The 26,358-nt window shown below is 45.0% G+C and overlaps 1 protein-coding gene across 3 annotated transcripts; it reads right to left on the bottom strand.

Moving 5' to 3' along the window:
* Positions 1-834: 834 nt before the first annotated feature.
* On the bottom strand, positions 835-26,159 carry adamtsl2 (ADAMTS-like 2). Of its 3 annotated transcripts, none has more exons than XM_034296312.1 (19): positions 26,075-26,159; positions 21,586-21,687; positions 20,912-21,054; positions 20,704-20,779; positions 19,985-20,086; positions 19,731-19,876; positions 16,355-16,478; positions 15,169-15,249; positions 14,574-14,749; positions 11,880-12,207; positions 9,847-10,219; positions 8,205-8,308; positions 4,391-4,517; positions 3,980-4,193; positions 3,376-3,531; positions 3,108-3,278; positions 2,840-3,016; positions 2,479-2,623; positions 835-2,182 (listed from the first exon to the last, which is right to left on the bottom strand). In XM_034296312.1, exons 6-19 carry the CDS (start codon positions 19,806-19,808, stop codon positions 2,061-2,063), a joined length of 2,376 nt encoding a protein of 791 aa, XP_034152203.1. In that variant the 5' UTR covers positions 19,809-19,876; positions 19,985-20,086; positions 20,704-20,779; positions 20,912-21,054; positions 21,586-21,687; positions 26,075-26,159; the 3' UTR covers positions 835-2,060. The 3 variants fall into 3 exon arrangements, with proteins under 3 accessions (XP_034152203.1, XP_034152202.1, XP_019907854.2); XM_034296311.1 differs by having other exon boundaries at positions 21,586-21,709; positions 26,075-26,153; XM_020052295.2 differs by having other exon boundaries at positions 26,071-26,153.
* Positions 26,160-26,358: the final 199 nt, after the last annotated feature.

Consider the following 26,358-nt stretch of genomic DNA (forward strand, 5'->3'; position numbering starts at 1 on the left):
GTACTGGATATGTTGTGTGATATCTGTCCTGTGCATTATCTAGGGCTTTATGCAGCTGGCAAAACATTATGTACTTTAAGCTATTAAAATCAGTGAAGGCCCCTTAGTAATGTATTTGTCCCCTTCAACAAAAAGTACTTCTGGTTCCCTAATCTTCTGAAGTGTTTTTGTTTCAGTTTTGAGTGTCCTCTCAATACATAATAGTGTGGAAGCAGAACTATTTTAGGAGCTTATTTGGTAACAACCTAAAATGAATACATTTTTAAATATATATTAAAGTGAATTTGATGTAGCTTATTGTCAAGTTATATTCTTCAAGTCCCACAATAAATGTAACATACTTTAATTGAGTTGATTGCTCTAGTCATGTCTGTCCTCTTCACTCGGTCAGTATGGGGGGCCAGTGGTGCCTGACCTGGGCTGGATTAGGTCTCGGTACTGTTTTACTTTAGATGAAGGAGCTTCAAAATTTAAGACAAAGAGCTCAAGCAGGGGAGCCTTTGAGGAGCAAGTACTAGCTGCCAAACGCTGTTTGATTAATAAAACAAAGTAACATGCTGTTTCATTTTCTGTACTGGTTTTTTGTCTTATTGGTGAGTAACATATTTGTTATTTTAGCGGGAAAGCCCCATACAGAAACCAGCAGGTGGCATCAGGTTCTGACATTTTCCATCACAGATAAAACTGCTTAAGTATCGCATGTGAAATACAGTGTTTTACTTTGTAGTAATACAGTAACCAATCAACAGACAGAAATATTTATACCATGCTTTTTGTATCTAAAATTATGAGTCCAATATAGCATTCAAAGAAACAGCAAATATTTTTAAATGGAAATACAGACTTTTAATGGAAATACAAGTAAATACATTGAAAATGTCAGTCAACAACAGTACAAAATGTAAATTATATATTTTTTGTACAAAGCAGTATCCGTTACATAAATATATAACAGTACATTAGACATATATACTGTCAAAGTAAGATACACTTTTAAATGTATTTCAAACTTTTCAAGTTTCAGGAATCTTTCAGTCCATGTTGGCCATATTGTAGACTCTAGTCTTACCCTCTAAATCAGGGGCAGACAGCAACCAAGCATCGGCCCTGGCTACAGACCAGTCCATACTTTTTCTCAAAGTTTCCACATCACCCATTTTTAATTGAGGCCACCAGTATGAGCCAGTTCATTCTATTTTTTTCCATAAAAGAAATCAAGTTAGACAAGGCTGAAAATATATCAGCACATTTAGCCTCAAATGCCAGATAACTAGTCCGCAAGGCTCTTAATTCACTCTCCCATTCACACTTAGCTAAATTACATTTCATAACTTCAATAATTATATGCCATGAATGATAAGGCAATGTGTGATGAGCAATAAATTAATTGTACATCAGGAAAATATAGAAATAGCATTATGGGCCTGCTGACAGTGTAGGTCACTCTGGTTAAGAGCATCTGATTTACAAAAATGACAAAAAAATTAACAAGAATATAAATGAGGGGCAGAAGAAGAAAATGGAAGTTACAAAGAGATGAGGGATGTCCAAGCCCTTAGACATTTTATATGACATTATTTCTCATAACACTCTGAATGGTCCTCTTGTGCACGGCACTAATTTGAAAATATAATTAAATAATATTCATAGTACATATTTGTCCTAACAATCTAGACATGCAGTATAGTCGACAAGGAAATAATTTAATGTACACTGTCTTTCCACATGAGTGGACCGTTGTCATAGGACGTTTTTAATATTTTAGGAGTAATGACAGCGCTGGTTTAAGAGACTTCTGCGGTAGGATTCTCTCTTGAAAACACAAACAGATACATCAGTTCACCTTCTACTCACACACCCCCCTCAATTCTCAACACTTCAGGGTTTCGTAGCATGTGCCCAAATGGCATCTTTGAAAGAATCGTGCGAGCGTGGCTGTGCTTCCGTGCGAAGCCTTCATCATATTCTACTGGTCCTTCTCATTTGGATCAGGCTGTTTGGTTATATAGTAGCCTGGTGGGGGGAGCTGGGAGGTGGGGTTTTCGGCATGTCAGGCCACACTAGGAGCTGCGCTGGCTCCTGCAGGAGTGACAGCAGGCCTTGCTGTAGTACCAGTGGCTGCACAGGTTCACCTTCAGCGCCAGAGAGCAGTTGGTGGTGGGCCGGTCCTGACAGCTCTCATCTGCATGGCAGGGAAACATTTCTGTTTAATCATATGGGAAAAAAAACGTCATCACATTCAAGAAAACACACCAGTCACTTTTACAATTTAAATCACTCGACGCGTTCGGCTGCTATGAAGGAAGGAAGCACTCGCTCCGGAAAAACCATTGCCCCTGGCCGCGCCGCGTTTCTTCCGATTGACCATTAAACCTTGCTAATGTTACCCAAGGCCGTGTCCTGATACCAGGTCTGGGTGTGCCGCATGGCCCCGTCCCTGTGGTCACTGCGGGAACGTGTGTGCGGTGGCTTCCAAACCTGGGGGTTCGGTGGGGCAGGGTTGCAGGGCGCAGGTCTGCTTGGCCACGGGCTTGGTCAGGGGGTCGCAGCCTCTCACGATGTCCCTGCCCTGGTAGCACTTCACGTCTCTCATCCGGACACCCACGCCACACGTCTTGGTGCACTGCGGACGACACACGGCAACGCCACGGTCACGCTCACAGCACGCCGTGTGACGGTTGAGTCGCGGCCATGACGACCTGGACGCCACTTATTGTCGCACCGTTTGTAACTATAACTGTGACCGAACTTGACCGTCCCGTGTTCTGGATGCCACTGACGTACGTGGAGCGGTGAGTGCGGCCTTACTGTGATGGTTATCGTCCGAACTGTGACTCACCTCGGACCAGGGCGTGGTGTACCACTTGAAGCAGGGCCTTTCAAAGCAGGTGTTCTCCTCCTCCGGTCTCTCTGTGTTGACACACTGCTCGTCGTCGTAGGTCTGGAACTTCCCGTCAGCAATGCCGGCGCACTGGACGATCCGGCGCTTCACGCCGCGGCCACACGTGGTGTTGCACTGATGGGAAACGAACACCGGCTCTTAGCTAACAAATCACTAACCAGGAGAAGATCGACAGACCGTTGAGGAAACCAACCGGCAGCCTTACCCTCTCCCAGTCCTGAGTGAGCCAGTGGGGGCCACAGTCCTTCTCCCCACAGGGGTGGATGGCCAGGGGCTTGTTTTCCGGGGAGCACTGGGACTCAGGCACCACGCGGCCCTCAGGGGTTTTGCAGTACACATGGCGCACCATCTTTCCCTGGCCGCACGACCCTGAGCACTGCACACGCCCAGAGGTCAGAGGTTAACGGGAATGACACAGCAAACTGTTTGTAGCAGTGATCAGTGCGAGTTGTGTATTAAAGCAGTGTACTCACCGGCCCCCATTCAGACACGGTCCACTGGCGCTCGCAGGGGGGGCCTGTGCAGTTCTTTGCGTTAGGGGGGACGGTCAGGGGATCACATGATTTCATTTCATCTGAACACCGAACCTCCCGGGTCACCAGGGCCCTACGGCCACATTTGGCTGGACACTGGACAGGAAACACTCAGTATCAATATCATCTCATGCTGTTCAAACACACCATGTGATAGTGGACATCAATGTTCTGGAACGGCTCAGCACCCATAACCAGTCTACCTCAGCCCACTCCCACCGGAGTTCTGCCTAACTCAGCCCACTCCCACCAGAGTTCTGTCTACCTCAGCCCACTCCCACCAGAGTTCTGCCTAACTCAGCCCACTCCCACCGGAGTTCTGCCTAACTCAGCCCACTCCCACCGGAGTTCTGCCTACCTCAGCCCACTCCCACCAGAGTTCTGCCTAACTCAGCCCACTCCCACCGGAGTTCTTCCTATCTGAGCCCACTCCCACCGGAGTTCTTCCTATCTGAGCCCACTCCCACCGGAGTTCTGTCTACCTCAGCCCACTCCCACCGGAGTTCTTCCTATCTGAGCCCACTCCCATCTGAGTTCTGCCTACCTCAGCCCACTCGGCCACCTCCCACTGGGGACCGCAGGTTGGGCTCTTGCAGATGCGGCGTTCCAAGGGCCTCTCCAGTTCTGCCAGGGTGCAGAGGTCACTGTACACGGAGCTGTCTAATCCGGGCGACAGCATCTTCCAGCAGCGCACCAGACGGAACTGAAAGCCCTCCCCACAGGTGCGAGAACACTCACTCCAGGTGCTCGCCTCCCACCTGAGGCACACAGGAGTTCATGTACCATCAGAGCCCAGTTTTACACATATATTCATATGGGCTAGGCCAATTAGAGATATAATTAAATGCAGAGGTAGACCACAAAATAAATAACAAAAAAAATACTGTAATAAAATTGTTTGCCTGGTCAACATTCTTTAGACGTGTTTTGGAGTGGGAGGTTTTGTGGTCCATACCTGGGCTGGCACTCTCTGCCGATGCAGAAGTCGTGAACAGGCTCAGGTCGGGTCATCGTGTCGCAGTGTGTGTCGTCTACCTCGATGCCGTCATAACGCACACACATGGCAAAAGACTTAGACACTCCTGCAGAGGATAATAACCAGCATGATGTGGAATGATACAGTATGTCGTAAATCCATACAGACTGTGTATGCGTGTGGGTGTGTGTGTGTGTATGCGTGTGGGTGTGTGTGTGTGTGTGTGTGCGTGTGGGTGTGTTTTCTTCTTTTACTACCTGAGCACCAGAGGTCAATGCACACTGAGGGTCCTCATTCAGATCATTAAAAAAAGGAAAATCATGTGACATCAGTTTTAAATTGCGTTCTCATTTTGATAGTAAAACCTGTGTGTGTGTGTTTGTAACTTAACTACTGCTCAAAAAAAATGAAGGGAACACGTAATTGTCAAAGTATTAAACACCCAATCAATTAAACTTCAGGGATATCAATCTGTCCAGTTAGGGAGCATAAGCAATTGTGAATCAATGTCGCCTGTTTTGGTGCAAATGAAAGTGACAACAGGTGCACTGGAGAGGCAACAGCAAGACAACCCCCAAAAATGGAATGGTTTTGCAGGTGGTGGCCAAAGACAATTGCTCTCCTCTTATCCTTCCTGCCTGATTCTGCTCTAGTTTTGTGTTTTGCTAGTGTCCTTGTCACTACTGGTAGCATGAGGCAGAACCTGCAGCCCATTCAGGTTGCAAAGGCAGTCTAGCTCCTCCAGAATGGCACATCCATATGTGCTGTCGCAAGAAGGTTTGCTGTGTCTCCGAGGACAGTCTCAAGAACATGGAGGAGATACCAGGAGACGGGCCATTACACAAGGAGAGCGAGGCCATAGAAGGGCATCAACCAAGGAGCTGGAACGGAATCTGCTAGTCTGTGCGAGGAAGAACAGGAGGAGTACTGCCAGAGCCCTACAAAATAACCTCCAGTGGGCTACTGGTGTGCATGTTTCTGACCAACGTGTCAGAATGTCAGTGATGGTCTGGGAAGGCATATCCTTGGAGGGTAGCACAGACCTCCACGTGCTAGCCAACAGTACCCTGACTGCTGTTAGGTACCGGGACGAAATCCTCAGACCCATCGTTGGCCCTTATACTTGGTACAGTGGGCCCTGGGTTCCTCCTGGTGCAGGACAATGCCCAGGCTCATGTGGCCAGAATGTGTAGGCAGATCCTGAACGACGAAGGCATTCATGCCATTGACTGGCCCTCACAGTCCCCAGACCCAAATCCAGTTGAGAACCTCTGGGACATTATGGGAAGAGGAGAGAAATAGAGAGGTCACCTGATTTTTGCATTGCATTGTGGGATTGTTGACGTGCTGTACGCTGCCTGCTGTTACCTACCTGGCTACAACATTTTTCGAATTTACTCTACATAAACTAATTGGTCAAATTCTACTTTAAGAGTTTACCAACACCATTTTTTTTATCTGTTGACCTCTTACCCAACTTTACTACACACAGACTCTTCTTGGACATAATTAACAGAACTACTCAACCCCTGAACACCCGACGCTAAGTATCATTAAAATGCCTTATCACTGTAATCTGGAAATCTGGGGCTGGTGCTAGCGAAGTCTAAAACTGGCAAGCTGGAGTGGTGCTCTTCTTTTATCTTGGAACATTGACTGGAGTCTCACTACTATAGCCTCAACATGAAATAGGGTGCAGGTCAGGCCGCAGGCTCTTAGCCAGCCTGCTAGAATAGTGGAGTCTGTCAATTGCATAGCCATAGTTAGTACAGCTTTACCTATTGCCACTGTGACTCGTTCCAGGCTGAGAAAACAAGGTAGTGATAACAAAAACAACCTTATTAAGATAAAGCCTTCCTCCACCTCGGTCACAAATAAAAATGTGACTCCTAAATGTTAGATCCCTTGCTCCAAAGGCAGTTGCAGTAAATGAATTAATCTCTGATCATAAACTAGATGTTATTGGTTTATGTAAAACGTTGCTAAAGCCTGATGAATTCATTGCCCTAAATGAGGCCTCTCCTCCTGGCTATACTAGTGATCATATCCCTCGTGCATCCCGAAAAGGAGAAGATGTTGCTAATATTTATGACAGTAAATATAAATGTACTCTCAAACACATCACTGATTTTCATTCTTTTGAAGTTTTACTCATGAAAGTTAACCAGGCCGTTTTACATAGCTACAGGCCCCCTGGGCCATACACAATGTTCCTCAATGAGTTTCCAGAATTCTTGTCTAACCTTGTAGTCATGGCAGATAGTATCTCTACAGCACGGTTTATAATTAGGTGTAGCCTGGCCTGGGGGCATGAAGGTGACCAGAAGGCTTGATACTGTCCACCCTTGCTGTCTTGCCAGGTGGACTCTCGTCGCCACTGGGTTGCCCTCTCTCTCCAATGCCTTTCGGGGGAGGAGTCACTGGCTTGTTGTTTCTCTGTTGCGCATTTGTGCAATCGGGCTCTACTTTGCTGGCAATACTCGGCCCTCATCCAGGGTGATTGCGGTTGGTGGGTGTCCCTTTGGTTGATGCTTGGCAATGTGGGTGGATTGATTTCCTGCCTGTTGGGCCTTGTCCGGGGCCTCCCCCAGGTAGGGCTACAGTGTCACCGGACCCCCCCTGTCTCAGTCCCAAGATCTTACGCTGCAATTTTATTGTGTTGGGGGATTGTGTCAGTTCTCCTTCCCCACTAAGTTCTCCTTCTCCACTATAAATCGTTGTTGATATGAGGAATGCATTTTCAGATTTTTTCCAGACATTTTTAATTTTAGGAGGACATGTGGTCCTGGTCCACACCTGCGGAGTACCTGGTTTGGGGGGCCCGTTGCTGTCCCTGTCCAAAGTCCTCCTGGTTGTGTTGCAGATTAAGATGATACCTGACGATTTCAGCTGCCACTGTGCTGACACCTCCTCCCACCCCTGTGTTGTCCCTGTCCTTGTCCATCTGGTCATGCTTCTGACCTAGTCTAAATTTAAATAGACTCTGGATTTAGCCCACATGCATTTATTAATTATTACAATTGGACTCTTAATATTTCACCTGGCACAGCCAGAAGGGGACTGGTCACCCCTCTGAGCATGGGTCCTCTCTAGGTTTCTTCCTAAAATTCGGCCTTCTTAGGGAGTTTTTCCTAGCCACTGAAATTCAACACTACTGTTGTTTGCTCCTTGGGGTTTAAGGCCGGGTGTTTTTGTAAAAGCACTTTGTGACAACTGCTGTTATAAATACATTTGATTGATTGATGTATTGTTGCACACGATGCTGCCAAGTAGCGCCACAGACTGTCCGGGAGCTCCCTGATGCCCTGATCCAGGTCAGGGAGGAGATCTCCCAGGACACCATCCACCTTCTCATCGGGAGCATGCCCAGATGTTGTCGGGAGAGCATACAGGCACGTGGGGGCCACACCCACTACTGAGTCACATTATGAGTTGCCGTGGTGAAATTCACGCAAGTTGGAAACAGCCTGTGATTTCAGTTGTTCACTTAGATTTTCAATTTGAGTTTGAATCTAGTCCTCAATCAGTTGGTGATTTTGGTTTCCCCTGACCGTGGTTACATCATTTTGTCCTCAACGAATTACATAAAATACAGTAAAGATTTTGATCACCGAGACCCGATGTGTGATTTCATTGTTACCAGAATTTCTTTGGAGTAGTGTGTATTATTGGGACAAAAATGTGGGGTAAGGATTATTAAGGTTAGGGTAAAGATTAGTAAGAGTAGGATTTTTAAAGGACTGTCTGGACAGTGTGCGTGTGTGTGTGCGTGCGTGCGTGTGTGTGCATCTACCTATAGAACAGGTGGAGGTGCACGGTTCCTGAGATGACAGTTTCCAGCGGTACATGTCTGCAGGGCTCAGCTTTAAGTTTTTCTGTAGGAACCTCTGACTGGTCCTGTCAAAAACAACACATGACAACAATGTCTCACATGATTGGCCCTGTCAAACAAAACATGACCTGGCCCTCACAGCAAACTCACTGAACCCCAGCGTCACACACATATACACACACACACACACGTACAGCTGCATCACTGCAACAGCCGATTCACCTCCTCACCAAATCATAACATCCAGCGACATTCTGTTTTTCATTAATTCACATAAAATTGACATGCACATTCTTGTAATATCACTGTCCACTTTTTATTGCTGGAACAGAGATGTTTATTTGAAAATACACAGGAACTTTCTACTTCACTGGCATATCTCAGTGTAACTGTGACTAATTCCTGCACATTTATCCCCAGAGGTGACTGCACTCTCACAATATATTTCTTCCCAGTCATATTTTTCACTTTGCCAAAAATACCTTGAATTATTTGTTTTTAAGTGATAGACTGTATCCCTTCGGTTGTCTTCATCCATACCTTCTCTCTGCCTCTCTACTGTCTCATCCTCTCTTCATTCACTCCACCCTTCCCTTCATCCGTATGCCCCCTTTTTCTCTAATCTGTAGCCCTGCATCCACTTGTCCTTCTCCCCATCCTCCTCTTCAGTCCTTTCTTCTCCCCAGGGCAGAGGAGTACAGCGTGTGTCATGTGATATGTTTTATGGAGCTCTGGCAGGAAAACCTGCGAAGCCCAGGGAAGCTAACATGAATTATAAATATGATGGAATGCAACCCCAGCCAGCCCTGGATGTCTACTCTCCATGTGATTCTTGAAAAAAAAAAAGCCAGCAAAGGATGGGGCCAGAAGTCAGCCTGGAGCACATTCCATTCCCTCAGCCAGCCCAACCTGCAGTATGGGCCCTTGTCCCTAACCAGACTATCCAGGCCTTTTAAATGCCCCTCTGCTCAGGGCCTCGACAGGACCATTTTAAACCCTTCGGCAGACGCATCCACGTTGTGAAGAGGGGGTGTTTTTGAGGAGGCCGAAGATGACAGAGGCTGTGGATGTTATTCCCAAACTTTAATTGTTTGGATGGTTCCTGTACCGGGCTGCAAGCTCATTAGTGTTACCAACTAACTACACTCTTAGAAAAAAGGGTCGCAAAAGAGTTGTTGATCTGTCCACATTTGGGTCATGGGAGAACCCTTTTCTGCTCCTGTTGTATCTTTTCTGGAAATGGTTCTATAATGGAACAGAAAAGGGTTCTAACCAGAACCAAAAAGGTTCTTCAAAAGAGTTCTCTCACAGGGACAGCCGAACAACCCTTTCAAACTGTAGATAGCCCCTTTTTGAATATCTGCCTGCTTGTGTGGATCCCTCCTCACTGTACATGGTTCTGTTTGTGTGGATCCCTCCTCACTGTACATGGTTCTGTTTGTGTGGATCCCTCCTCACTGTACATGGTTCTGTTTGTGTGGATCCCTCCTCACTGTACATGGTTCTGTTTGTGTGGATCCCTCCTCACTGTACATGGTTCTGTTTGTGTGGATCCCTCCTCACTGTACATGGTTCTGTTTGTGTGGATCCCTCCTCACTGTACCTGGTTCTGTTGGTGCGGTTGTTGCTTTTCATCCCCGTCAGCAGCAGTGTCCTGTTGGAGAACAGCAGGTCTCCAGTCTCGTTCCTCCGCCGGCCCAGACTGAACTCCCCAAGAGAGCCGTTGAGGGGAAACAGGCCTCCCTGCTCGACGCTGCCGAAGTCCCCCTCCGACAGCCCCACCTCCGATGAGAAAAGTCCTCCCTCCGTCAGTAGCTGATTGGTTGAAATGTTGATGAGCAGTTCGTCCACACCAATCCGCTTGCCCAGCAAGACTCTCCAGATGAGGTTCTCAGAGTGTGGCACCTCCTCTAAAGGCCTGCTTGCTGCCGGGTCAGGGACTGCCACACCGCCGGCTGGATGACTGCTATTACAGTCTGTTAGGATGACAGTGGATGATGGGAAAGACAGGATGTGATTAAACTGGGAGAAAGCCTTATACTAATCCAGACCAGAAGCTTATCCTGTTCAGGTCAGTTCTGGTTCTGTTTATACTGTTTGCAAAGAGAAGTTCTATTCGCTGTTTGTGTCCAACAACTAAACAAGCCAGAAAGCCTTTGCACAACCCTAGTCTGAAGAGCTGTCTGGTTCATTGGTAAAGTCAGGTAGGCAGGCAGGATTGTACCCATTACCACTCATGTTTGTGGTGCAGACATTTTTTATATCCACCTGTGAATAATGCAGCACTCCAAAAGGCCAGCAGAGAGGACTCTCTTTTTTAAAACCCCAACGTTTTAACTCATCTGATTTCTGAGCAGTGAACCGTGTTGTGCTCTCCCTCCACTTAGCCCTCCTCTCACTTCAGGTGCTGTTAAAGCACAGAACGATCAACTCACTGATATTACATCATGGCTAGCTCTGTATGTAAATCTTTGCTTTCTCTCTCACTATCTCACCATCTGTCTTGTTCTACCCCTAGCATTCCTCTCACTTTAGGTGCTGTGAAAGCACAGAACGATGAACTCACTGATATGATGTCATGGCTAGCTCTGTATGAAAACCTTGGATAAAAAACATTTTAGTGTTATACTGGTTACCGCGCAGTAGTATATTGGGTTATATATATGTATGTCAGAAGTCGGAAAAGGGTGGCTTGCCCACTTCAGGTTGGTGGAGAGTATCTAGGGGTCTTGTTCACGAGTGAGGGAAGGATGGAACGGGAGATTGACAGACGGATCGGTGCAGCTTCTGCAGTAATGCGGTTGATGTATCGTCTGTCGTGGTGAAAAAAGAGCTGAGCCACAAGGTGAAGTTCTCGATTTACCGGTCAATCTACGTTCCTACTCTCACCTATGGTCATGAGCTTTGGGTCATGACCGAAAGGACAAGATCCCGGATACAGGCAGCCGAAATGAGCTTTCTCCGCAGGGTGGCTGGGCGATCCCTTAGAGATAGGGTGAAAAGCTTGGTCACCCAGGAGGAGCTCAGAGTAGAGCCGCTGCTCCTCCACATCGAGAGGGCACAGCTGAGGTGGCTTGGGCATCTGTTCCGGATGCCTCCTGAACGCCTTCCTGGGAAGGTGTTCCGGTCCTGTCCCACCGGGAGGAGACCCCGGGGAAGACCTAGGACACGCTGGAGGGACTATGTCTCCCGGCTGGCCTGGGAACGCCTCGGTGTCCACCCGGAAGAGCTAGAGGAAGTGTCTAGGGAGAGGGAAGTCTGGGCATCCCTGCTTAGACTGCTGCCCCCGCGACCCGGCCCCGGATAAGCGGAAGAAGATGATGATATATATGTATGTATATATGGCTAATAAACCACAGCTAAGAGCTGTTCTTAGGCATATTGCATCGTAGAGTGCCTGATACAACATTTAGCCACAGTGTTTTGGCAATGTAGCAAAACCCCAGAGAAGCCTTATCGCTTTTATAAACGCAGTTTACCAATGCAGTTAGAGCAGTAAAAAGTGATATGATGTAACACCCTTGTTATACAGTCTAATATACCACGGCAAAATTCAAACCACCCAGTTTATGAGTATAATTAGAGCTATTAGTGTGAAAATGATTATTTTGGCGGATGCTTATATATTTGTGTTACTTGTGTATTGTGGCGGGGTTGGACTGTCCGGACCACAGTCAACTGCTGCTGTCTCCTCATACACTTCATTGGTCTCCTGGCCCTTCTGGCTGTCGGCCCCTGGCTCCTTGGCCCCAAGTTTCAGCACCTGGCTGTGTTGGGTCTCAGGGGCTGCTTTGTCATAAGAGCTCCCATTGGGTTCCATCATAGTGCCCATCTCCAGTGACCCCCCCGGGGCTGAGCTGTCAGGGCCGGTGTAGACTGGGGGCTGAGGGACGGGGGACAGGGACTCCCGCAGGACGGTGTACTCATACGTAATGTACGGGATACGACCGTTCTGGTTCCACACCTATGAGGAGACAAAATGGTCTGTAGCAGAGGCGGAGCTTCAATGGGTGCGATGCAGCAACCAGTAAGAGGGTCAAAATGTTTGCCATTGAAAGAAAATCAACACTAGCAGAATATTAATTGGTAAAGCATTCTTTTTGTTGATTTAGTTTAGAAAATACGTATTTTGGCGTTGATGAGTAATTTGCGTCTGAGTATGTTTCAGGATTGCACAATGTATTTTTAGGATCGACCAATTGGTAAGAATGTAATTTCAGATTGTATCGTCTAAAGAAACTAAAGTAACATGAAAATGGAACGTAGCTATGGCTGGTGCTCAAAAGTGAAAAGAAGAGTAACAAAATTCTAAAAAGATTTTTCAGATCAGATACAAATTTATGTAGCCAAATATACGTTTCAGATCATGATGCCCACTTAACAAAAATAAAAACGCAACATTCAGCAATTTGTGTCACATCTGTCAACTACATGGATTATTTTGGAAAAGGAAAAGCGCTTACTAACATTCGTATGCAACATTTGAAAGAAATACTGCAAGCTTTTCATGCGTATGGAAGATTCCTGGGACAGCTGATCAGCATGTAAACACTTCACATGGTACATTTATGTTTTCGTTCAGTAAAGACCAAATTTGCTAAAATAATCCCTGCAGCGCCGAAATACATTGCAGTCAAATATAATCATTACTGACATTCCAAGTTGTTTTTGGATTACATGAGTGAATGTCGAAGCAGCAGAGACAAACCAGCAGAGCAGCAACAACTGAGAGCACATACTTCCTCCTGCTCCTTCCTATAAAACTCAGTCAACTGCACATAGTTTATACTGTACAGTTCTTGACGGCTGTAAAAACCTTTGACTAGCCTGCCTGCAGTCATTGAGCTGTGAGTGGGAGTCCACGACACGAAGATGGATACCTGTACAGTGTGGAAGACTCCTGAAGACTCCTGTTTTAATGTGTAACACAAGAAGGGGTGCTTGTACAGGCTATCTATCTACAGTTGTGCTCATAAGGTTGCGTACCCTGGCAGAAATTGTGACATTATGAAAATATGACAGATCATGCAAAACAACTTTATTTAAGGATAGTGATCATATGAAGCCATTTATTGTCATATAGGTGTTTGACTACTTTTTAAATCATAATGATAACCGAAAAAAACCCAAATGGACCGGATCAAAAGTTTACATACCCTTGAATGTTTGGCCTTGTTACAGACACACAAGGTGAAAATGGCAATTAAAGGTTAATTTCCCACACCAGTAGCTTTTTAAATTGCAATTAGTGTCTGTGTATAAATAGTCAATGAGTTTGTTAGCTCTCACGTGGATGCACTGAGCAGGCTAGATACTGAGCCATGGGGAGCAGAAAAAAATTTCAAAAGACATACGTAACAAGATAACGGAACTTTGTAAAGATGGAAAAGGAAATAAAAAATATCCAAAGTCTTGCAAATGCCAGTCAGAACTGTTCAATTACTTATTAAGAAGTGGAAAATTCAGGGATCTCTTGATACCAAGCCAAGGTCAGGTAGACCAAGAAAGACATCAGCCAAAACTGACATAAGAATTGTTCAGGATACAAAGAAAAACCCACAGGTAACCTCAAGAGAAATACAGGCTGCTCCGGAAAAAGACGGTGTGGTTGTTTCAAGGAGCACAATATGACGATACTGGAAAAAAAATTTGCTGCATGGTTGAGTTGCCAGAAAGAAGCATTTACTGTGCCAATGCCACAAAAAAGCCTGGTTACAATATGCAAAAAAGCCTGGTTCCAATATGCAAAAAAGCCTGGTTACAATATGCAAAAAAGCCTGGTTACAATATGCAAAAAAGCCCGGTTACGACAACACATTGACACGCCTTTTGGCACTCTGTCATTTGGAGAAACAAGACCAAAATAGAGCTTTTTGGTCACAACTTTAAGTGCTATGTTTGGAGAGGGTTCAACAAGACCTATAGGGGTCAGTTCATTATTTCTTTGTTGCCATCTTTTGTTTTATGATTGTGACATTCTGTTGTGACCTACGGTTGAATATGAATCCCATAAGAAATAAAAGACGTGTTTTGCCTGCTCACTCATGTTTTCTTTACAAATGGTACATATACTATCAATTCTCCAAGGGTATGCAAACTTATGAGCACAACACTATCTATATCTGCATGTTACTGGCTATATGTAGACCACTTCTAAAATAAAGACTACAAGAAGCCCTGGCTGGCTGACAGGCAAGGGGAAGAAGCAGAGCAGAACTCAGCCAGAACATTACAGAGCAGAACCCGTACCAGAACATTACAGAGCAGAACCCGTACCAGAACATTACAGAGCAGAACCCGTACCAGAACATTACAGAGCAGAACCCGTACCAGAACATTGATGGCTTGGTCGATGGGCCCTTTGGCCACAATGTACTCAATCCCCGTCTCATAGACATCCATGGGCCGTCGGTACTTAAAGACAGTTCCTGCAGCGTGGAAGTTCTGGGGGCTGTCCACCTTGTAGTTCCCGTTAAAGAAGAAGTTCCCCGCCTGATCGGTCACAGCTGTGTAGGAGATAGGATGGAACACAGTCTCACAGAGGGCCACTGGAGGACGAGCGGCTAGTTGACTCTGTTCACTCTACACTGAAATTTCTCATTCACATACTCTATATAACTGGAAATTGATACAATAGAGTCAATCGCAGAGTGAACCACAAGGAAATGGAAGTATATAGAGCTTTAGGTTCACTTCAGGTTATCAATGTAATTCCTTTACTAACTTCCCACTATCAAGATGGTTCTCCCCATGTGGCGAAGAAAGAAGCCTTTGTAATTGTTGGAAATCTTGAGAAAACTGTTTTGCACCATCATCTAGCCATGACAATATGTGAAACACATGAAATGTGTATTTAAAACTGTGCTAACAGGGGACATTAGAAATGTGTGTGTAATAGTGAGCAGACTAAGAAGGAAGTACCCACCCAAAACATCAGCTGACTTCTTCCTCTCAATGATCTGGATGTCCCAGGAGCCCTCAGGGATTGTTGTAATAAAGGAGTAACCTTGGAGATAGGAAACAGGAAACATCATAAGACTCCATTTTACCTACAACAATATAGCCTGAACATCAGAGGCGTTGGCTGCAGTTGCCCATAATAGACCTTGTTATCGGAATTAACTCTGTCTATATTTATCTATAATTATTAAGTGACATATTTGGGTGGCTTGTCCTAGATACAGTGGTAAGTTACAATGACTCACTCTTTGTGAAATAATAGGGATTTACACATTTCTATAAAAGAGTACCCTACAATAAAAGAAGGGCAGTGATTGGGTAGATATGAAATGGTAGCTAAGAGGGGTAGGTAAGAAATACAAATCAGATGTCGAATTCCTTTAAGTATTTTGAAGGCAATAATTATGTTGTGGATGATGAATGAAAACCACCCAACACATCAAAGATACAATAGTCCTTCTGAACTGAACTGCAGGACAGGAAGGAAACTGCTGAGGGATGTCACCATGAAGACATTGGTGATGTGAAAACAGTAACACAGTCTTATTGTGATGGGAGAAAACACAGGATGAATAAATACAGTCTGGTGACTCAACAATAATGACCTAAATGACAGAGCTAAAAGAACAATACACACGTACAGACTAAAGATATTCCTTAATATGCATCCTGTGTGCAAAAGGCGTTAACCTAATAATAGAAATAAACATGCTGAGGGAATGTTTTTTTTGGCCATTCAAAAGAGCACAGAGTGATCGTCGTATTATTTTCAAGCACAGAGGTATCATAATTATAAAAAGGTTAATATTGAAATGGCATCAGTCACAACTCGACTGATTATTTCCATCTTGGTGGCGTTGAAATGCAACATATTGACTTTTGGTGTGTAAATGATTGTAGTATACTGGTGTTTTATTTTTTAGTGACATAATAATAATACAATTTGTGTTGTACTTTGACATGATGAAGTACATTTTTCGTGGAAATGGTTGAATTAAAAAAATACAATTTCAATCCCACTTTTTAAAGAAAACAAATATGAAGACGTCCAGTGGTGGTGAATAGCGTCTGTTATACCATCCTTGCTCGGTCACCTATCAACTCACAACCAAGGCGTCAGAGTCTGTGGTTGAAGTTGAACACACTCCTACCCAAGTTGGTGGCGCCGCGTCGGAAGTTTCCATTGACCCTGGTGCAGCTGCTGCCGTTCCCCTGACACACTCCACACTTATCAAGCGTGTTCGGGGAGAAGAGCACTCCATCACACCCAATTGGCTGCAAGAGATTGCCAGTAAAACAAAGGTTATTGGCGTGTACACAAGCGTACTGAGCATGTCTCTAAGGCAACTTGAGAAAGTTGTTTAAAGCCTGATCTGATCAGTATTCATTTCCTTGAAATAACACAATTCATAGACCTATTCATATACAGTGGGGAGAACAAGTATTTGATACACTGCCGATTTTGCAGGTTTTCCTACTTACAAAGCATGTACAGGTCTGTAATTTTTATCATAGGTACACTTCAACTGTGAGAGACGGAATCTAATGACATTTTATGATTTTTAAATAATTAATTAGCATTTTATTGCATGACATAAGTACTTGATCACTTAACAACCAGTAAGAATTCCGGCTCTCACAGACCTGTTAGTTTTTCTTTAAGAAGCCCTCCTGTTCCTCACTCATTACCTGTATTAACTGCATCTGTTTGAACTTGTTACCTGTATAAAAGACACCTGTCCACACACTCAATCAAACAGACTCCAACCTCTCCACAATGGCCAAGCCCAGAGAGCTGTGTAAGGACATCAGGGATAAAATTGTAGGCCTGCACAAGGCTGGGATGGGCTACAGGACAATAGGCCAGCAGCTTGGTGAGAAGGCAACAACTGTTGGCGCAATTATTAGAAAATGGAAAAAGTTCAAGATGACGGTCAATCTCCCTTGGGCTGGAGCTCCATGCAAGATCTCACATCGTGGGGCATCAATGATCATGAGGAAGGTGAGGGATCAGCCCAGAACTACACAGCAGGGCCTAGTCAATGACCTGAAGAGAGCTGGGATCACAGTCTCAAAGAAAACCATTAGTAACACACTACGCCATCATGGATTAAAATCCTGCAGTGCATGCAAGGTCCCCCTGCTCAAGCCAGCGCATGTCCAGGCCGTCTGAAGTTTACCAATGACCATCTGGATGATCCAAAGAAGGAATGGGAGAAGGTCATATGGTCTGATGAGACAGAAATAGAGCTTTTTGGTCTAAACTCCACTCGTCGTGTTTGGAGGAAGAAGAAGGATGAAAACAACCCCAAGAATATCATCCCAACCGTGAAGCATGGAGGTGGAAACATCCTTCTTTGGGGATGCTTTTCTGCAAAGGGGACAGGACGACTGCACCGTATTGAGGGGAGGATGGATGGGGCCATGTATCGCAAGATCTTGGCCAACAACCTCCTTCCCTCAGTCAGCGCATTGAAGATGGCTGGGTCTTCCAGCATGACAACGACCCGAAACACACAGCCAGGGCAACTAAGGAGTGGCTCCATAAGAAGCATCTCAACGTCCTGGAGATGCCTATCCAGTCTCCAGACCTGAACCCAATAGAAAATCTTTGGAGGGAGCTGAAAGTCCGTATTGCCCAGTGACAGCCCCGAAACATGAAGGATCTGTAGAAGGTCTGTATGGAGGAGTGGGCCAAAATCCCTGCTGCAGTGTGTGCAAACCTGGTCAAGAACTACAGGAAACGTATGATCTCTGTAATTGCAAACAAAGGTTTCTGTACCAAATATTAAGTTCTGGTTTTCTGATGTATCAAATACTTATGTCATGCAATAAAATGCTAATTAATTATTTAAAAATCATAAAATGTCATTTTCTGGATTTTTGTTTTAGATTCCGTCTCTCACAGTTGAAGTGTACCTATGATAAAAATTACAGACTTCTACATGCTTTGTAAGTAGGAAAACCTGCAAAATCGCCAGTGTTTCAAACACCCTCAATGGTGATGAAGGTTACGTCTTAGCAATTCTAAGCCTTGAAAACACAATCCCAGCTCTAAAGAAGGGAAATAACCAATACCTAAACCTTCTATTATCAAATTTATTTTTGGTGCACTATAACATTAACTAGCTATGTAATATTGAGCGGAGTCCACTGAATGTAAGATAGCTAACCCAACAGTAGCATCACAAGTTATTTTTGACAGAATTTGCCATCTCTTACATTTGATAAACGACAATGCTGTTTTCTAACATTAGCTTACATTAGCCATGTTGGCGTATTTCCAAGCCCCTATTGTATTTGTTCAGAAAGTAAATTATCCCATTTTAAATTCATAGACTTTATAATAATTATGCATAATCCCCATAACACCTTGTAGCAAAATCTGAACGAGGGTCTTTGGGTATTTTTACAACTAATTTCTTCCTTAGGGAATTTCAGATTCACTTCAAATAAGCTTTGTGTCTTGTGCAGGCTTGCACCACCTCTGCATTTTGATAACTTTGTAAACTAGACGAATTTTATCAATATGCCAATATTTAGATGTACATTTTTTTTAATAGTGAATTGATGAAAATTTGACAAATTAAACCTTGTCCTGACAAGGTTTACACAGGGCCAGGTAAGTTGGGTTCTCTTGTTCTCATCAAGAGAACCCACACAGATTCGGCCATGTGAACGTGGAGGCTCTGATGTGGCTAACTACAGAAATACTGAGACAGTTCCATATGCAGACGTCAGCGAAGTAGGTCTTGTGGAGGTCTTTGGGGTCATTAGGAAAGATGACATTTTGCCCATCAATCATTTTCCTGAAGGTACAACATAATGAATCAAGATCTTTTTATATTTCTCAAAATGTATAATTGGACTAGATCCCTATGACATTTGTTGAAATGAACCCCCAACAATGACGGAGCCCCCACCGTGTTCCACAGATGGATGTAGGCCTCAATATGCATCTCGACTACTCTTCCTTCGACAACACACACGTCTCTTGAATTCAAACATTGGACTCGGTCCGTAAGAGATGGTTGTCGTACATGCTTTATTTTCGTTCACATACTGCAATCTCTTCTCCTGCAACACACCCTCACAGTCAAAGCCTGTACTTTGGTGACAGATGACTCTGCGGATGACTGCCAGATACTGAGAACTTCACTAGACTTCCTTCTGTCTCTCAAGGGAGAGACCTGTTCAACAGATGTAGACAGTTTTTGGGTCTTCCAATACGTTTTCTTTCTTCAACTCGCCCAGTTTCTTCAAACGTCTTCATGAACAGCTTGAGCACCACTTCTTTGAAAATCCGGTTAGGCATATGGCCACTGAGTATTGCACCGCTGATACCAAACTACGGTTTCATGTCCATCAAACTGTGTCGCCTAGCCATTTCCACACCTCCACCCCGAGGCCACCCAGCCGTTCAATGGATTCGGTCAATTCCGACACCGTCACACCTGATCTATCTTAACGAGTTAACGAGGTACTGATCATCTGAATGGGGTGTGCTAGTGGCGGACCCTCTCTGACCTCACATCTGCCGTCCACGCAGACCCCTCTGTAGCTGCTGTACTTGCAAGAGGTCCCGTCTCGAGCAGGAACCATCATCTGCCTCTGTCTGTCCGCCGTGGTGCAGTGCAGGTCACACGGGTTACTGGAGATATGGACAAAGTCATCTGTGGGGAGATACAAGGTCAAAGGTCACGGTGTGACAACGGGCCTCAAGTGCAGGCCCCACAGGAGGGAGAGGCACGGAGCTGTGTGGTTTCACATGGGTGTTTTACCCGGATACAGGGGTTTCCAGTGGTAGTTCCTGCCATTGTATGTCTGTGAGTTGAAAGTCCAGCACTGCTCTTCCCTGAAGCTTCTCCCAGACGAAGGCAGTCCTATACAAGACAGATAATATCTGCACACTTTTCTGTTCGTGTTGTTTTTTTACTCATGAACATTTTCAGAAAATGTTTAAAAAGGGCTGTGACAGGGTATGAAAGCCTGTGAGGGGTTTATGGCTGCTGTACTGAACCTTAAAGGGGCGTCAGCTCTAAATAGGTTGAGGGACGGAAAAATGTATCCACTCTTAAAGGCATTGCCAGAATTATGGATACGAGCATGACCCATGACCCAAGGTATCAGAATGATAGCTTTTACCCTGTTTTGAGACTGAACAGTGTTTGTGAACAATTTACACTGAACTTGTTTCTAAACATTGGAGTGAAGCCAGCCTATTGGTCGGTTTGTGATGAGGGACTGACAGTTGACCAAAGCTCATTAGGCTTGTAAAAGATGTGTCCCTCAAGAATTACTTGATTTATTTATAGGTATAAAAAATGACGTAATAACTGCAGATAGACCCTTTAAGGAACGTGTATGCCAATTTATTACACCACGAGCTGGACTGTATATATTGACTTCAGCATAGCGGGCGTGGTGTGGTGGGGTGTTGCGTGAACACTAATTCAGCAAATGACTGTGGAAACGGTGGTAGTGAAATACGAGAGCTTACCTTGGTGTTACAGAGGAGATATTTTTTCGACGTGCCAGTGCAGGTCATGTTGCTGCCACCAGTGGCTGATTTCTTTCTTTGGACGAAAGACAAAATGCACACTTTTTGTAAAATCTACTTGAGATTTGAAGAAAGGCCCCAACGTTATTAAGCAGGGGGGAAGAAGTCAGACAAAAAGGAAAACATCTTGCTTTCGGGCGGGACTGACCTCTGTTTGAGACAGTGCCTTTCCTGGGACATGACCCCAACCCCACAGGTGCGTGTACAGGCGGTCCACTTGGCCCACTCCCCCCACCAGTATGTGGTGGATTCCAGCTCATCCTCGAGACTGTTAGAGGCCACCGCTTCCTCCTAGACACAACACAGCACCGTCAGAACGCTGTCCCGCGCACACACCGTGACTAATTATAAGCATGTCTAGCCACTCAGCCAATCTGTGTGCAGACAACTGATATGAACTGTGTTCGCTTGGTGAAAAGGTGGGAGGGGAAACAGCTGTGAGTTTTTATAAGAGAACTCACGTAAAAAATGATATTCTCAAGAAGAGAGGGACAGGAAGTAGGAGAAAGAGAGAGTGAGTGACTAGAAATCTGGCAAATCAAGAAAAAGTTGGAACAGCAAGACAGACAAACCAACAAACAACAAATTAGCAGCCTGGCAGTCTGTCGGTCTGGCAGTCTGTCGGCCTGGCAGTCTGTCGGCCTGGCATCTGTCGGTCTGCCATCTGTCGGTCTGGCATCTCTCAGTCTGTGTGACCGACTATGTTGTCAACTGACTGTACAACTGACAGACCAGGTGAGCGTGTACGCAACAGAGAGACTGAAGATAAGCCAGCATTTTTGCGTTTATTAATAATAAGAGAGAGATATTGGGATAGTGTACCTGTCCCCTGGTTGAGAGGTTTCCCTACAGACAGAGCTAGGGTGAGGAACCCAGGAGAACCAGGCTGGTCTCCCCACACTGTTCCACGACCAGATCCTCATCCTGGCAAGAGAAAATACTAGACCTCAACGGGACAGAAGAACAGGCAGGAAAGAATCAAACCCATAAATGTTAACTAGGTACTGTAAAGAAAAACAGGATGAGAAGAACACTGTGATTTAAAAAAAAACATTTAATGAAGACTAAGTCAGGAGACTAGGACACGTAATAGGTTATAACAAGACTACAGCAGGAGACTAGGATACGTAATAGGTTGAAACAAGACTACGTCAGGAGACTAGGACACGTAACAGGTTATAACAAGACTACGTCAGGAGACTAGGATACGTAACAGGTTATAACAAGACTATGTCAGGAGACTAGGATACGTAATAGGTTATAACAAGACTACGTCAGGAGACTAGGATACATAATAGGTTATAACAAGACTACGTCAGGAGACTAGGATACGTAACAGGTTATAACAAGACTATGTCAGGAGACTAGGATACATAATAGGTTATAACAAGACTACGTCAGGAGACTAGGATACATAATAGGTTATAACAAGACTAGGTCAGGAGACTCGGATACGTAATAGGTTATAACAAGACTAGGTCAGGAGACTCGGATACGTAATAGGTTATAACAAGCTCGGGTTGCAAGTGGTCATTAATCCCAATTCAAAATGTTATCATTTTTACCTACTTCTGAACTTTCATTAGGTGGTGCAAAACATTATTCAGAGGGTGAACACTTTGGGGTGGATTTGGCTCGAGAGATGGAAGGGGTCCTATCTGCGGAGGGAGGGAGGGAGGTTTTTCCTCATTGTTGTTATCATTTTTTTTTATGATCATGTGTTTCTTTCTCCACTGTTTGTGTTTGTGTTTTCTATTTTTATCAACAACTAAAAATCCTAGTACTCTAAAGATGTATCCTTGGACGGTTGCTGTTAACTAAATCATATTTTAAATCATTTGGGGCTGAATGTGTAATATGTTCTGTCTAAGTGCCAAAACTACAAGTGGGATCATTAGTGGGGGGCCCGTTGCTGTCCCTGTCCTTTTCCATCTCGTCATACTTCTGACCTAGTCTAAATTTATATATTTAGCCCAGATAAATGTACTAATTATTCCAGTTGGACTCTTAATATCTCACCCGGCATAGCCAAAAGAGGACTGGTCACCCCTCTGAGTCTGGGTCCTCTCTAGGTTTCTTCCTAAAATTCGGCCTTCTTAGGGAGTTTTTCCTAGCCACTGAAATTCAACACTACTTTTGTTTGCTCCTTGGGGTTTAACTTTGTGACAACTGCTGTTGTAAAAAGGGCTTTATAAATACATTTGATTGGTTGATTGATTGATCATTATCATACCTGAATTAACCATGAAATTGTAAGTTGAAAAGCCAGTGATTTTAATGAGATGGGCACAATTATGCACACGTATATCACAGGCATGCAACATTTTTGGGGACCATTTCTGTCCCGACAGCACTATTTTTATGAATAGTGTCCGAAAATTGTGGACTGTATCTTTTAGTAAAGGCTCTTTTGTCATTTTTTTCTATGTTCAATAAAACTAATTTAAAAACAAAACATTCCTTGGCTCTTCAACAGTTCTCAGCAATAGCTTATATTTGGAGTCAACTGTCCTTGCAAAATGCGTTAGAATGAAGAGAGCTCACAGGTGTTTCAGAGGAAACATATTCATGCCAGACTCGTGCGGGCTTCAACACAAATGTCTTCTGACATTTTAGAGCACTGGCAATCACTGTATACTTGGATAAAACCTTCAGACACGCCGTCAGGCAGTGACACAGACAGTTTGAGACTGTTGCTGCTGAGTGAGCGCAGGTGTTGGAGACAGGATTTGGACCATGAAAGCAACATGTAAAAGTTAAACAACTCTCAGCGCTGGAGTGACTAAGGTAAGTTTCCTAATTCAAGGCCTAGGCTTCCACACAGGTAGGCCTTTGTTTCCTCTACCTCAGTATGAAGGCACTGGCTGCCCCAGGCGCTTACTGTAATGAAACACACACATACACACATGTCTAGTCACTGACACACACCACACACACACACACCTGTGATTCTAGGAAAGGCCCCCTTTGCACATCCCCCTGTCCCACCTCTCCTCCTCATCAGCCACACACAACTCTAGTTAGGCAGGCTTTTTTAAAATAAGCAAACAGATCACCTAGCCCTGTTTGCAGTCTGGCTTTTTCTGGCACTAAATATTGGTGACAGGTGTCTTAAACTACCCACTGGGACACCTGGAGTTCATTATCCTCCCAGACACAGCTGGAGCACGTCCAGCTGCCAAACACAGCCACTCTCTCCCTCTGCCTCTCTCGTCTTCTCTCTCTCTCTCTCTCTCTGTCTCTCTCTCTCCCTCTCTCTTTTGCTCTCTCTCCCTCTCTCTTTTGCTCTCTCTCTCTCTCTGTGTCTCTCTCTCTCCCTCTCTCTTTTGCTCTCTCTCTCCCTCTCTCTCTTTCTCTCTCTCTCTCTGTGTCTCTCTCTCTCTCTCTCTCCCTCTCTCTCTCTCTCTCTCTCTCTCCCTCTCTCCCTCTCTCTCTCTCTCTCTCTCTCTCTCCTTCTCTCCTTGTCTCCCACAGACCCAGCAGTCTGTCGCCCGCGAGACAGGCCCTCCCCCTCACACGGTTTCACAGGGTCACTGAGGAAAGTAAACACAGAGCAGTGCGTCTCCCCACGGGCCCCCTCTCCTCCTCCTCGCACCCCCACCCAATCTCCCCGCCCAGCTCCCTGCCCCCCTGGGCCCCCCCCCCACTCAAGGGAGGAGGGGTGTTTTTCCTGTGCTGGCAGTAGACAGACAGCAGGCTGTCCCTGGGGTGGCTGTGGAGAGCTGGGTCTAGTCTGACCGGGGCTGTCTGGTCTGGACCCAAAGGCCCAGGCAGACTCATCCTTTCTGAAGGAGCTGCTCAACCAGACCGGGCCTCCTTCCTTCTTTCACCTTTCACAGCAGCCTTCTTACATTCATATGTGAAGTGGAAAATTGATATAGCTTCGACTCAGTGCCGCTCCCCATGACTCCTCTACCTGCTTGTGGAGCGCAGCTAGAAAGGAGCGAAGGCACTCAGAGGAACTGAGGCGGTGAGATGTGAGGGAGCGGACACACGATTTGGACTGAAGAGACCGTTAACGTGGTTTGTCTTTGATGAATGAGTGACACTTCAAACATGGTTTCTAATAACCACACTTTGGTGACACATCTTTGGGCTTGAGTGCTTTCCAGGAGTTTGCTCCCTGCTCATTCTGCATTCACTGTCTTCCCTCAGTGGCCATTAAAGCAACTGGCATGTCCTTTGTGAGTAATGGTGTAACAAATCATATTCTTTCCCACTGAGGCACTTTGAAACAGCCTATCATCCCCAGAGCTGCTGGTAGGGATTTCTACTTTAAAAGGCAGCAATCTCAACAAGCATCAGTCTTTATTCAAATTAATTCAATTTCAATATATATATATTGTTATAAGCGATAGTAACATTCATAACAAGTAATTTAGCAGATGCTTTTACTTAGTGTGACTTACAGTAATGAGTACATACATTTTCCATATTTTTTTCATATTGGCTCCCCACGGGAATCAAACCCACAACCCTCTAGTTGCAAGCAGCAGTCTACAGGATAAGTTAAATCACAGCATTAACGCTAGTCACCCCTAGATAGCAACCTGCAAGTACAGACATGAAAATGGTATTCACCAGTTCTGATCATTGCTATAATCTCAGACTATCCCTTTTCTTAACAGTTGCTGTGTATTGGACTTGTGCTGTTCACTATACTAATTCCACAATTATTGTGTAATAGCTTGTGTCAATTTCTGCTCAAGTTCTTAATTCTTCTGCTGTCATCTCTCTGAGTACAAGACCTGATCATCTTTACACTTTTAAATGAGCACATATTACCTAGAAATGACAACTGAAAAGAAAGGACTACTGAAAATGAAATGACTGAAGAAAAAAAAAAAAAGATCACTCCTGAAAATAAATTACTAATTTGATCCAAACACATTGCATTTATAACACATTACATACTTTAGTGTTCAGATCAGTTTTTCATTGTGGAACATACTTTTACATCAGATTCTGAACTTGAATTACCATGAAACTGAGTCTCCACTTCATTAGTCTCTCCCACAGCAACCGAGAGCTCCCAGACACACGCACACACACACACGCACACACACACACACACCCACACCCACACATCCCCAGACATGCGCACACAAACACACTACAGTAGGAAAATAAACAACTTAGTGAGTATTTGTTTTGGTCTGGAATGGAAGATGGTCTTGCCATCTCACAAAACATGCTTCATGTCTCACACACACACACAAAGAATCACATACAAACACACACATACAGCACAAACGTACACACACAGAGTTAGACACACAGAGAGGATGGAGGAGTGTAAATATTTACCCACTCAGCGAGCTGCAGTCCAGGAGCCGTCGAGCTGTGCGTCTCCGGGTCAGAGTGGGTGGTGTGGTGGTGGAGGTGCTGTAGAGCTGTGTGCAGATGGAGAGAGAGGGAGAGAGGTAAGGTGTGCGTTTTGCATCCCTCTTCCCCTCCCTCCCTCACTCACTCCCTCCCCCCCACTCCCCCCACCTCTCCTCCCAGAAGCAGGAAGAGAGTGGCAGTAGCGAGGGAGGAACGCCTAGAAAAACAGGAGACTCCCGCCTGGTGCCAAGCGCTGGGGTCTGCCTCGGC

This window comes from Esox lucius, chromosome 13, assembly GCF_011004845.1.
Source record: "Esox lucius isolate fEsoLuc1 chromosome 13, fEsoLuc1.pri, whole genome shotgun sequence".
Classification (NCBI taxonomy): domain Eukaryota; kingdom Metazoa; phylum Chordata; class Actinopteri; order Esociformes; family Esocidae; genus Esox; species Esox lucius.

Bases quoted from the DNA above. Each gene is read 5' to 3' on its own strand.
- adamtsl2 (XM_034296312.1), bottom strand. From the start codon at position 19,808: ATGATGGTTCCTGCTCGAGACGGGACCTCTTGCAAGTACAGCAGCTAC. The intron at 12,208-14,573 runs GTACGGGTTCTG...GTCTCCTCATAG, and splicing joins ACCAAGCCATCAATGTTCTG to GTGTGGAACCAGAACGGTCG. The intron at 3,532-3,979 runs GTAGGCAGAACT...TTTCCTGTCCAG, and splicing joins AGGTGGCCGAGTGGGCTGAG to TGTCCAGCCAAATGTGGCCG.